The sequence below is a fragment of the Tachysurus fulvidraco genome, chromosome 23 (assembly GCF_022655615.1).
Source record: "Tachysurus fulvidraco isolate hzauxx_2018 chromosome 23, HZAU_PFXX_2.0, whole genome shotgun sequence".
In the NCBI taxonomy this organism is placed as follows: Eukaryota; Metazoa; Chordata; class Actinopteri; order Siluriformes; family Bagridae; genus Tachysurus; species Tachysurus fulvidraco.
In genome coordinates, this window is record NC_062540.1 from 4670486 (window position 1) to 4683850 (window position 13365).

At 40.8% G+C, this 13365-nt stretch overlaps 1 protein-coding gene across 2 annotated transcripts in view; it reads left to right on the forward strand.

Moving 5' to 3' along the window:
• hspg2 (heparan sulfate proteoglycan 2) overlaps positions 1–13365 on the forward strand; it is a 100694-nt gene that overhangs the window by 82406 nt on the left and 4923 nt on the right. For both annotated transcript variants that reach the window (XM_047806927.1, XM_047806928.1), the window contains 16 exons: positions 328–444; positions 573–590; positions 1464–1548; positions 1983–2127; positions 2257–2359; positions 2463–2572; positions 3075–3183; positions 3748–3846; positions 3944–4165; positions 4309–4553; positions 4669–4840; positions 5491–5613; positions 6031–6087; positions 8499–8574; positions 8683–8761; positions 9286–9366. In XM_047806927.1, coding sequence (XP_047662883.1) covers positions 328–444; positions 573–590; positions 1464–1548; positions 1983–2127; positions 2257–2359; positions 2463–2572; positions 3075–3183; positions 3748–3846; positions 3944–4165; positions 4309–4553; positions 4669–4840; positions 5491–5613; positions 6031–6087; positions 8499–8574; positions 8683–8761; positions 9286–9366 — 1841 coding nt within the window. The remainder of the gene's footprint in view (positions 1–327; positions 445–572; positions 591–1463; positions 1549–1982; positions 2128–2256; positions 2360–2462; positions 2573–3074; positions 3184–3747; positions 3847–3943; positions 4166–4308; positions 4554–4668; positions 4841–5490; positions 5614–6030; positions 6088–8498; positions 8575–8682; positions 8762–9285; positions 9367–13365) is intronic.

The following is a 13365-nucleotide window of genomic DNA, read 5'->3' on the forward strand; positions in this document are numbered from 1 at the left end:
GTAGTCATATAATATATAATATAAAACTCTTCTTGTTTTAAATTCTCACTGAGGGCTAAAACCCCCTGAAGATGAAATCCTAGAACCGCCCCTGGGAAAGGACACGATACACGCAAGATGTGCGTTTGTTTCTGATAGCGGCTACTTTGACTTCGTTGAGTGTTGTGAGAGAACAGAAAGGAAGTGGATAGGGCTTGGGTGGGATAACAAATGATAGAATAACAGAAAAGACGTTAAAAATAAACGAATTAGCTGTCATAGCTACATGAGGCACAAGGTCCTGATGCTTGAGTCTGATTATTCTTGTGTGTTGTTTTTTTTTTCTAGAGCGCGTGATGCCATATTTCAGTCAGGAGCCTCTGTCCTACCTCAAGCTTCCTACCATCAAAAACTCCTATAAAGCATTTAAGATTAACATCACATTTAGACCAGACAACGTGGACGGTAAGCAGCTGTCTACAGAATCAACACTAGGCCTTGTTTGGTTTGAAATCTAATCAAATTCTTCATGTTTATGTTTGTGAACTCAACCTTTCTTCTGTTCTTCCCCGACTCTTACCTTTGGTACGAAGGTCTCGTTTTGTATTCCGGTGAGTGCTTGAATGTGAGCACGTTGCTGGAGGGCTTCCTCTCTGCCTCTCATGGGCACTGTCGATGCCCTGCCTGCTTTTCCACCCCCTGTACTGTTTGCTACTATATTATCCTGACAACACACAGTACACAGGGTGCAGCATGGGTTTGTTTGCAGGCTTGTACACTCGGTCACCTGCAGGCATGATGGCAGCGTTAAGGTTCCTCCTCAGTGCATCCATGCTTTATATGCTTCAGTGCACTGCCACGAAGGATTTTGCATGTTTCCCACCATGATGTACAAAGAGCATTTTCTCTCAATCGTTTAATGCAGAGTCACTTTCTGAAGTGTTCTGGAAATTTGTGAACTTAAAAGACGACATACATTTATGTTGTTCCCTTACAAAGCCTCTATTTTCTTTTCTCTCTCTTGAAATCTTGAGTGGAAAATTTCCATCTCTGAAAACTACAGAGACTGAAGATTTCTTCCATACATTTCACAAAAAAAGGAGAAAGCTTTATTTAATAGAATTCTAACGTAGTATTTTGTACACACCGATAATTCCATGGCTCTGCTAATATGAGGTGAGGTGAGGAAATCATTAAAGCTAGAGGCATGGACATATATTCCCAAAGATATTGTGATGCACTCATAGCCTTATATCCACCGATCTCCCTCCCATCCAATCCCTGTGTCTGAGTTATAGAGTGTGCCCTGGCATGCTGCTCATGATGGCACTGACTGGCATAAATCTCAGCACTTTACAGGACTGTACCTCAGCTTACACTCACGCACTTGCGCCTGAGCATGGCACAAAGCCCCACTACATTCTGATTTTTCTGCTCACACACATGATGCTTGTACTCCTCTAACATTTCTGTCACTCCTTCAGGAATGATCTTGTATAACGGGCAGAAGAAGACCATGGGGGCCGATTTCATCTCTCTCGGGCTCGTGGGTGGTCGCCCTGAGTTCAGGTATGATGTGACACAGGGTTCTTCTTTCTGAACCGAATTGTTAAGACTTTCTTGATTCAGTTCTGGGGGGAAAAAACACAACACACAATAAACAAACTAGAACCTGTAATCATTTAAATAACACAGATTTGTCTCAGCTGTTTGGTATTCTTTCTTAAAATAAGGAATAGAAATTTGTCTTAATTGTAAGCTGATCATTTAATCCCATGTGCAATATCATTTCATGTGCAATATTACTGTAACTCTCAAGCACCTTTTTTATTTATATGTAGCATATTTCTTTTATATTACTTTTATATTTATTTCTCTTGTGTACTCTGAAGCAGACAGGCAAAAGATGTTCCTTCTTAATAAATGAATAAAGTACTGTCTTATCTTAGAATTGTTGTACTGTATGTATAATCAAAAAGACTTGTTTTGTTCATGTTCTGCAGGTTTGATGTGGGCTCCGGCATGGCCACCATCCGCTACCCCACTGCGATTAAGCTCGGCGAGTTCCATACGGTCCAGCTTTACCGTAACGGCACACAAGGGTCCATCACGGTGGACGGTGAAGCTCCCATCAACGGCACCTCTCAGGTACGGCTGTAATGCTACCGTTTCACCGGCCAGCCTTTCTGTTATGAGGTCACTCTAAGATTGATATATGATATGTGGAAGCATTTCATCCAGAAAACATCTGCTGCGTCGGCATGTGCATCTGTGCAGGGCAAATTCCAAGGGCTGGATCTGAACGAGGAGCTGTTTGTAGGCGGCTATCCGAACTACAGCATGATCGGCAGGACAGCGGAGCTCAACAGCGGCTTTGTTGGTTAGGAAGAACTTCTCTACTGCGTCTTTATCGTTCAGAACAAATTTCCGTGCAATTAAACAAACACAGAATTACCCCATTGACTGCATAACCCTTTCTTTAGGCTGCATTAAACAGCTGATTATCCAAGGAGACGAAGTTATTTTCAAGGATCTGGACAGAAGTTCAACCGGTGTGACTAACTGCCCCACCTGCAAGGATTACCCCTGTCAGGTAATGTATTCATTTACACTCAACGACCTGTTACGAGAAATATACTGTGTTTCCGGTGCTGGTTTTAACATGAACTCGTCCACGTTCCTTTATGATAGGCTACGTTGGACATACGGACATTTATTTATATGGGCTTACAAACTAGCTGGATAATAGCATGCTACATAGCTGGCACACTGAAATCCTGACATTATATACTGGTTACATTGAATACGTATTCACAGACACAATCATACACATTATGACATATAGTGAAATGTTCTTTTTTGTCATAAAGAAGAAAAAAAAAGAATAGAATTACTATAAAATAACATTTACCTAAAATAAAAATAGCTAAACATAACTTACAGGTGGGGGGAAAAAAAAAATACTAAATATTAAAAACAGACTCCTGTGACAGCATGTGAAAAACACACATCCATACATACTGTATAAACAAACACACACACATATACATGTATACATACTGTACATAAACACAGACAACTGTTTTGTGGTGCAGAATGGCGGCGTGTGTAGGGACTCGAAAGCCAGTCTGTACAAGTGCAGCTGTCCGAGAGGTTTCACCGGAAGCAACTGCCAGCACCTCTCATCCGAACACTGCCATCCAGGTAAGACCCAAAAAACTCAAGTACACTGTAGTGTGGAAATGCATATGCTTTTTTCTGAGACACGTGAAGCAAGGACGGGTACTTCTTATCAACCTACTCATTCATTCATTCATTTTCTACCGCTTATCCGAACTACCTCGGGTCACGGGGAGTCTGTGTCAGGCGTCATCGGGCATCGAGGCAGGATGCACCCTGGACGGAGTGCCAACCCATCACAGGGCACACACACACTCTCATTCACTCACACACTCACACACTCACACACTACGGACAATTTTCCAGAGATGCCAATCAACCTACCATGCATGTCTTTGGACCGGGGGAGGAAACCGGCGTACCCGGAGGAAACCCCCGAGGCATGAGGAGAACATGCAAACTCCACACACACAAGGCGGTGGTGTGAGGCGAACGTGGTGGTGTGAGGCGAACGTGCTAACCACTAAGCCACCGTGCCCCCCTTTCAACCCACTTCCATTTCCAGTTGATTGACAGGAAATTTCTGCGCAATACTGTAGCAAAGCATATTTCATATTCTTTTAATGTGTGTCTTGCATCTATTCTCAGAGGCTTGTGGCCCTGATGCTACCTGTATTAACCGACCCAATGGCTTGGGCTACGACTGCCGCTGCCACCTCGGCAAATACGGACACAAATGCATGGAGGGTAGAGATTTATTGTTTGTTTCTTTTCTACACACATTGTATAGAAAGTCTGGTGACATTCCTTTAATCATCTTCGCCTCGGTTACCTTTATTTTTAGGCACGCTGGTGACGACGCCGCTGTTCAACAGCGACGAGTCGTATATCGCGTACCCTCCTTTGACTAACATCCATAACGACTTGCGCATCGACATGGAGTTCAAACCCATGGACGAAGATGGCATGATGTTCTTCATCGGTGGGAAGAAGATGAAGGTGGAAGACTTCGTCACACTTTCACTTGTGGGCGGATATGTGGAGTTTCGTTATGAGCTCGGCACAGGTGGGAACGCGGCGTTTACTCTATGCATCGTCGAGGTTAACTTTCCAGTTACTTGCCTAACTCGGAATTGACCACCCAGCATCCGTGCTGTAAGTGTTAATTAAGCTCTGAATAAAACCCGTTTGTATGTGAATTTCCATTAGGCCAGGCCATACTGCGCAGTCAGGAGCAGGTATCTATAGGACAATGGCACCATGTGACAGCAGAGCGCATCAACCAGGATGGCCTTCTGAAGCTGGATGATGCACCCGAGGTCAGGAGGTCATCTCCTGGGAAGGCCCAGGGCCTCAACGTCTACACACCCATGTACCTGGGTGGTGTGCCCACGAAGGAAATCCTGCCCAAACCTGCCAATGTCAGCATGTTCTTTGAAGGCTGTGTCGGAGAGGTGCGTATTCGTGTCAATAATTAAACGGCGTCTTCCTTCAAACAATTTACTACTAATATTAATTCTACTCTGTCAGCTGTAAATTAGACTTTAATTTGGACTGTTTTTTCTTCAGCTGTCAATCAATGGGAAGAAAATCGATCTGTCCTACACGTTCACAGAGAGCAGGGCCATCAGTCAGTGTGTTGACGTGAGCCCATGTGACCGCAGACCGTGTCAACACGGTGGCACCTGCATGCCCACCGCTGAGTATGAGTACCAGTGCCTTTGCAGGGACGGCTATGATGGTGAGATCGCAGTTTATGGCCACAAGTCTGATAGAGCTGAAATAGGTTTGATATCACATTTGTGTGAAAATAACTAACCTTGTTTACTTTATTTTATATAGCAGGCTACTGTAGGTAAAAAGAGAAACTTATGAAAAACTACAAAACCTTAAAGCTCTTTCATACAGTAGGAATCAAAAACCAACACTGTGGTAATCCATTATTTTGCCTCTGGGGGGAAAAAGTCTACTACCAAGTCCTGTGTTTATTTAATCGTAAACAAAAGCTATTAGCATAATCTAAGTCGTGGCTTAATGGTTAGAGAGTCTGACTCCTAACCCTAAGGTTTTGGGTTCGAGTCTCGGGCCGACCACGACTGAGGTGCCCTTGAGCAAGGCAGCAAACCCTCCCCCCAACTGCTCCCCGGGCGCCGCAGTATAAATGGGTGCCCACTGCTCCGGGTGTGTGTTCATGGTGTGTGTGTGTGTGTGTGTGTGTGTGTTCACTGCTGTGTGTGTGCACTTTGAATGGGTTAAACGCAGAGAACAAATTCTGAGTATGGATGTCCATACTTAGCCGTATGTCACGTCACACATCGTCACTGTCATAATCAAATTATGCACAACTCAGTGCTGATTTCAGGATGCCATGTGTGCTGGTTTTGGTTGTAGGAGAGCGCTGTGAGGTGGTGAAAGACACGTGTCTGTACTCGTCTCAGTGCCATAACGGAGGCAGCTGTGTGAACGGTCACTGTGTGTGTGCCGCAGGTTACTCAGGAGTCTTCTGCAAAGAAGGTGAGTTCAGTCTCTAGGTTCTGTAACACAACACCATTGTGTGTTTCTACTGTATACACACATTATATGTATTAGACCTCCACCTGACCTAGAAGTACTGCTGATGTTTTAAAATATCCGTAATGACTAAAACCCCATCATTCATTTGATGATGTTGGCATGTAAACGATCTTCTCACCTAGAAAGCCTGCTACTGATAGAACTACTGTATAAGACACACGGTCCGGTGTGACCCTTACAGCTTATTAAAGAGATTATTAAAACCGTTCGGTCGGTTTGACGGTTAACCTTTTCCTCCAACTTCTCGCTGAGCTGAAACAAAACAGCTCGTAGAAGGTAAACACTCCTAACTTCAGACCTAACGCCTAACTGTGTGTCTCACCCGTGCGCTCTCGTGGCTGTATTCCACACACACAGGGCAGGAAGCCATCGTCCCTGAGCCGCAGTGGAATTTGGAGGGCAGCGGGGTGAACGGTACAGTATCCGTCCTGTCTGCCTGAGTCGACACTAACCAGAAGAACTTTCTCGTCTAACATCCCACAAATCCCCAATTGCACTGATTCTAGGTGTCCAAATAAATGTCCAAACAATGCTTCTAATCAGATAGTTCTTCATTTGTTAGCAGTCTCGGAGAAACGTCCAGCAACGGTGACACCCCTGTTAACCCAGTTTTCTCATCAAATACATTGCATGCGGCTTAAAATAAAGAAACATCTGCTTGACTTTCTCTCAGAAACTGCTAATGAGTGTTCAGGAGTTATTACTTTGGAGTGGATCATTTGTGTTATTGGAGACATATAAACTGAAAGTGTGTCTATATCAGTAAGCTATAAATCATTAAAAAAAAAATATATATGTTTCCAGTCAGTAACAGTGCAACGTTTTGTGCCCCTTTTTCTTCACCTCCACCAGCCGAACCTCAATCATCCATATGATCCATTACTAACTACTAAATATCAACCACTAAATAAACCACAAATATCAACCAAAAAAGACTTACGGGGTTACAGTAAGCATTTTGTTTGGAGTATCAGGAGAATGTGTTTTTTTGTTGTTGTTTTTTTTCTGGAGAAATGCCTGCTCACGTGACCGTGTTCAGTGTCGTACGTGTCGTCCTAACTGTTCTTCTCTCTCGTGCAAATCAGATGTTTTGTCTTGTCACACTGTGCTTTTTCCTCGTTGCCGATTAATCCGAATCGATACGTTTATACCTACTGTATAACAACACAAGCCATGAGACCGGCACACACGCCTTGATATCTTAACACACTATTAAACAAACGAGAGCCTACTATTAACGAAAAAAAACAAATAAGCATTGTGTATCTAATAAAGGGGTCATTCCTTGTATGCTGCATCTGTTAGGCATCAAATTTATACATGTGAGGAACAATGCACTAAATGGTGTGCCATAAAGTTGATTATTTTCCAGTAGCGATGTTGTGGCTTAGGACAGAAGAAATTGAATCATTACTTTCGCTGAATGCACACACACACACACGTAAACGTACAGGTACAGTTACATGTATACAGACATACAGACACACGGCTCTTTCTTACTCACTTGTACCTCTGCACCAGCTCACGACCATAATTACTATAATTAAGTGATCTTTTGAAAGTCGCTCCCCTCGGCTCCGCCCTCCTTTCAGAGACCGGCTCTTGTCCAGGCCAACTCTTACTCATACTGAACATGTACCAATTTGTGTCTTTCATACATCAGCAATTTTCTAATGTTAACTTTTTTCAATTAAAGAACGACAGGATGCGTTTTTATTCATTAGAACCCTTGCTTCCTGTTATCACATATTTTGTTATATTTATCAAAAATAAATATAATATTTTATATTTATAATAATAATTTTTTTTAAATAATATTTTAAAGATTAAAAATTTCCAAAAATTGAACCGTGATATGATTTGCAGCCAGTAGTAGTCAGTAGTGAGCAGCCGAATAAAAAAATCTCAAAAATTAATATACACATTAGGACCAGTTACTGTTCATTACTTTTAAACAGCGTTGTGGTTGAAATGCAGTTTTAGTTTATTCTTTTTAATGACTGATGAAAAAAAAATTAAATGTATTTTATTTGTTTATTACACTCCATAAGGTAGGAAAAGGTGGGAATAAATGTAAAAGAATAGATCAGTGCATCAGTACTATAATTAGTCATTTAGAAATAACACTTGACCTTGAACACTTCGTTAAATATCTATAATTTCGCATGTTTAATTGACTTCCTGCGTGATTGTGCATGAAAGGACAGTGCGTGTGTGACTGCATCCTTAAATGTCATAAAACAGACTAGATTTTTTTTTTGGTTGAATAATAGAAATTTTTGTCCATGAGAAATTATATCATGGTAGATTCAGTTCATTTATTAAACCGAAAGTTTAAGAGTTTTTTTTTCTTTTTCTACATTTAAAGTATATCAAAATTTAAATTAGTGTAACATGAAATAAAAAAAAAGATAAAAGGAGAGTTTATTTGCTTTAATACACTTAAGCAAGATATTGGGTTAATTTATTCATTTTAAAGACAATTAGAGGTTTAATTGTTTAAGATTTTCTACATTTTTTTTTTGGTAATATGTAATTGTTTTTTTTTTTTGATTACTTGATATGACCTGGTTTAAGTCCAGAAGAGGTACAAGGAATGACCATAAGTGCATATAAATGAATACCACATCCGTCAGTGGTATTTATTAATAGGCTGATTTTAAACATACCGTTCAATAAAAAATACCGTCTTGATTTTCCTCCATGTTTTGTTCAATAACCTGATCTCGGGGTTGTTCCATGGACATCCACAGGGTGGCGTCGCAGCAAAGCGTAGTCTGTCCTCCTTTTCTGTGTGTAATCTAAACCTTGTGCTTCTGTTGCAGATTCCCCAATACAATACTCTGCATATTTCCATGATGACGGCTACCTCAGCCTCCCCAAACCCATGTTTCCACGCAGGTCAGGAGCTCATACTAGTTTGACTTGTTAGAGTTAAAGATATAACCATTCAATTGTGTCTTAATTTAGTATTCATACATTTCACTTTCGTTTCTTTATTTATTGCAGTGCTCCTGAGTCACCTGAGACCATTGAGCTGGAGATAAAGACTATCTCTACTGATGGCCTTATTCTGTGGCAGGGGGTGGTAGGTTCTCACTATACACACACAAGCAACAAAACACACACACAAATCCTCCCTAGGTATTAAGGCACAGGGCAGGCTTACACGTTGTTAAAGAATATTTATATCTCGTAAAATTTTCCTCACTTATCGTTAATTTAATAAAGCTATTTTAATATATTTTTTTAAAAGGCTTTTCCAACCAGATCTCTCTGTCGTATTCATTTTATTCTGCAAGGGGTTAGGATGATCATCTTTTCATATTGAAACTCTATGATTCAGAAGACTGACAGAATGGATTAATTATCTGACCTCTTGTTATATTTAATCTACTATTTCATTGACTTTTATAACCTGGATCTGTATTTCAGCAGCATGTGATACGCTGTGCTGTTTGCTTTTCCCACTAACTTCTTCATTTCTGTGATTTATAACCATGCCAACTCATTGTGTGTGTGTTTGTGCTTGTGTTTGTGTTTGTGTGTGAATGCTGGAATGCATTGCATGTTGCCTTGCTACACTAACTCCTCATGGACGTTCTACCTCAGGAGTCCTTAGCTGCCTTGATCCTGCACAAGTCACATGCTCACAGCAAGGCATCAGCTCTCCGTAAGCAGCCACCCAAACAAGTACGTTCCTCCAGCTAGCTGCTTACTACGGATGCCACAACGAATGGTTGTGTTAATTGTAATTTCTATAGTAACAACAAATCCCATAAGAAATAAAAAATGTTAGAAAATCAGACGATAAGGTTGAAGATCTTAATGAAGAACAATACGTTTATTCCAACGTAGCAGTGCCAAAATATATAAAGTACTTTGGGTTCATTGGAGTCAGTAAGAACTCCAAACAAACTGGTTATAGCTCCGTTCCATAAGGCAAACTCATCACAGGGTTTCTTCTTAAAATTTGGTTCTATGTAAAATATTACTTGGGTTTGGAGCAGAGACATTCAGAAACCATCACAGCCAACAGGAACGTCCCACATTGATCACTGAATTATCTGCAATGGTACACATACAGCATAACATAATGCATTGACAAAGAATGAGAAAGATGCATACAGTACACAAACAGCAGTTTTAAAAGTTACATCCCAAATCAGATCAGAATATGCAATAACCAAATCACCACCATGCATTTGTTTAGTCAAAACATTACAAGACCTTGTTGAGCTTCGACAATATGGTCGTCTTTTCTCAGCATTAATGACATTAGCATATTATCCAAATTTGGTAATTCGAAATAAAATTCCGGGATATCTTCAACCAAACCTAGATGTTCCTCTGGATTCAATGACATTGTTTGTTGGATGATATTCACATATGGGAAGTAATATTTTCCTATTGACCAAGCTGTATCTGGTATTATACAAAATGTTATATACATGTTATATATGTTTTCCTGTTTGAAACTATTACTCTTGTAAAATTATTGTGGACATGCATTAGGTTGGGGGGGCACGGTGGCTTAGTGGTTAGCACGTTCGCCTCACACCTCCAGGGATGGGGGTTCGATTCCCGCCTCTGCCTTGTGTGTGTGGAGTTTGCATGTTCTCCCCGTGCCTCGGGGGTTCCCTCCGGGTACTCCGGTTTCCTCCCCCGGTCCAAAGACATACGTGGTAGGTTGATTGGCATCTCTGGAAAATTGTCCGTAGTGTGTGAGTGTGTGAGTGAATGAGAGTGTGTGTGTGTGCCCTGTGATGGGTTGGCACTCCGTCCAGCCTCCGTGTATCCTGCCTCGATGCCCGATGACGCCTGAGATAGGCACAGGCTCCCCGTGACCCAAGGTAGTTCGGATAAAGTGGTAGAAAATGAGTGAGAGAGTGAGTGCGTTAGATTGATTTCAAAAGCCTTATAGTTAGTGGGGGGGGGGGGGTGCGCTTATTTAACAAGGCATCACACCAAATGTAGTTTTGTCACAGTTTTCTGTGTCCAATCCTAACCATTCTCCTGATAGTAACTGTGTGATAAACATTGGTAGGTCCTTTCTTTGCTTTAAACCTTCTTCTGTAATATTGTCCATGCTTAGAAGCCTTTCAAACAATTGTTCCTTGGGATTATTTACTTGAGGATGTCCTCTAAGAAGGGGGATGAACCGGTTGTAACAGCACCGTGATACCTCAGGAACGCTGTTGTCAAGAAGACCTTATACATTCCTGTCACATTCTCTCGGTGGTACTGTTCACCTGGGTCTGGAGATCATGCTGTAAGGTTCACCAAGACTGGAACATGGATCAATTGTAGATAAGCACTTTATTGCTGTCACAAGAGCTGCCGTCCTAGTCCATCCCCACATCTTTATTTCTTTTTGATTAGATCTGAAAAACACATGAAAACATAACACACACCCCCCCCCTTTTTTTATTAACACAACACAAACACATACAACATGTCTATTTACATGGCCCTTATGACTGCCATCAGCTTTTTATGATATTAAAGGATCTCTTACCAGGTGTGTGGTAGAGCTTGTGAACTGAATCTCTGCCTGGTCTCACCCAGTGAACGGTGCACATTCTGACCAGAATGCATTTTTTTTTCCTCCTTTTTTTTCCAAATTTGTTGAATGGCTTGGTGAAAAATAACAGGCAAGATGTCACACAGATTCTTGAGCTCCTTTCTCAGTCTGTTTACTGTAGCCTGTAACTGGTTTAAATCAGTTTTCGGGTCTGTTCTCTTAAGGGAAAATTTGCATTCCCTTGAAATATGTCCTTCTTTGCCACATAAATAACACACCAACGAGGTTAAGAGGGTTACGAGGCAGTAGTCATTCCTTTCTATCTCCAGTAGTATAATTCTCTTTTTTCCAGGAAACCTTGCTGGCTCTATTCTTATTAAGGTTTTTAATACCTACTGCTGACACAGGATGGGATCTTTTTGAGTTTGCATTACTGTGGAAAAACTCATATTAGCAATGATGTCATTGTAATCCAAGAGATGGGTTACAAACATTGACACAGCAGAACGGGTAAATGGGTCACATTTGGTAATAAAAGCAGATTTCAGAAAACTGACATCATTCCGAGTCAGGATTTCCATTGAAAGTTTTAAATGTCTCCATTAATCGACCTGAAAATGCCATGGGGTGCTCCCCTTTTCTCACGTGCACATCAGATATTTTAGCCCAGTCAGCAGACTTTATGCCTAGGACTTCAAGCAGTGCCTGTTTCCTCTCTAACTTATTGGCAGTTTTAGTTTTGACTTTCTGATTTAACGCTCCAGGCAACGTGTCAGGCAAACGCACAGTTAACACACACGCAATGGTCATCTGTAAATTTGTAAAAGTTTGTATATTGCTTCAAGACTTTAAGAAAATCTAATGGGTCTTTTTTTGGCAGGATCAAATTTACCAATACAATTTATCACAGCTTCTGGCTCATTGGGATTAAACCCTCTGATCATAGTAGAGGTCATTGGTTCCTCCGCTCCTTCACTAGCATGCATAGTTGTAGTCAAGTGAACTGGAGACATGGGGAATTTAACTATACAGTCCGAGTATTGACTCCTGACTGACTGAGAATCTCTTTGAGATCTCATCACTATCTAGCATTTCAGGAACTTGATTACTCCACATGCCACATACAGATGTCTACAGAGCCACAGTACATCAAGCCCTTTACACTATCACCGTTTCACTTACTTTAGAAACTCGTTTATTTACAGTATAATCCGGTCACCACGCTGCGTCAGGCTGATTCGGTTACTTTAGAATCTTAACAGAATTCTAACAAACACACAACAAGTTTCAGTTACTTTAGAAACCTATCAACTTAAGCACTTTGCTTCAATTACTTTAGAAACAACGATTCACATACAACACTTCCTTCTTTGCCACTGCGTTAGGGTTAATTCAGTTCCGTTAGAATCTTAAACAGAAATGTACAGAATAGACTTAACAACAACTCCTGCTAATGATCAATAAACTCTACTCTATGTTCTATTCTACCTTAAACTTTTCCACTTTTCTTTTCTGGTGGCTCACCAATGTAAGAAATAAAAAATGTTAGAAAATTAAATGATGAGGGTGAAGATCTTAATGAAGAACAAGAAGTTTATCCCAACGTAGCAGTGACAAAATACATAAAGTACTTTGGGTTCATCGGAGTCAGTAAGAACCCCGAACAAATCATGCTCAAGCATTTTATACTGTTTTCCCAAGTGGCTGGGATACACCTTGTTGTGTAGCCAGATGTCTTTAAATGTTAATCATGGTCACGTACACCTTGGCTTGGTGTTGCTACAATTGTTATTAACCAAGTGGTCACTTTAAATGGCTATCACGGTCACGTAGACCCCTTGTTCGTGGCGATCCTTGATGTCCTGCTGCCCCTCCCATACTACCGATTTAATCAAGTTTTATTCATTTCGAGTTCTAAATGTATTACCTTATGATACATAAGCCTTTTTTTTTTTTTTAGGTATGAGCTCTTCTCGTTGTGTATCTTGGAGTGTAATTCCTCAGTTCTGATGGTGTCAAATTCCAAGATTATATCAATGCAAACATTCAATGCATCCTGTCCAACAACTGCCTTTAAATTCAACTTTAAGTTCTATAAAATCTCAAGAACATATGACTGAAACATAGTTGTAGATCAACTGTGACTAAACCATTGTGACATGCAGGTG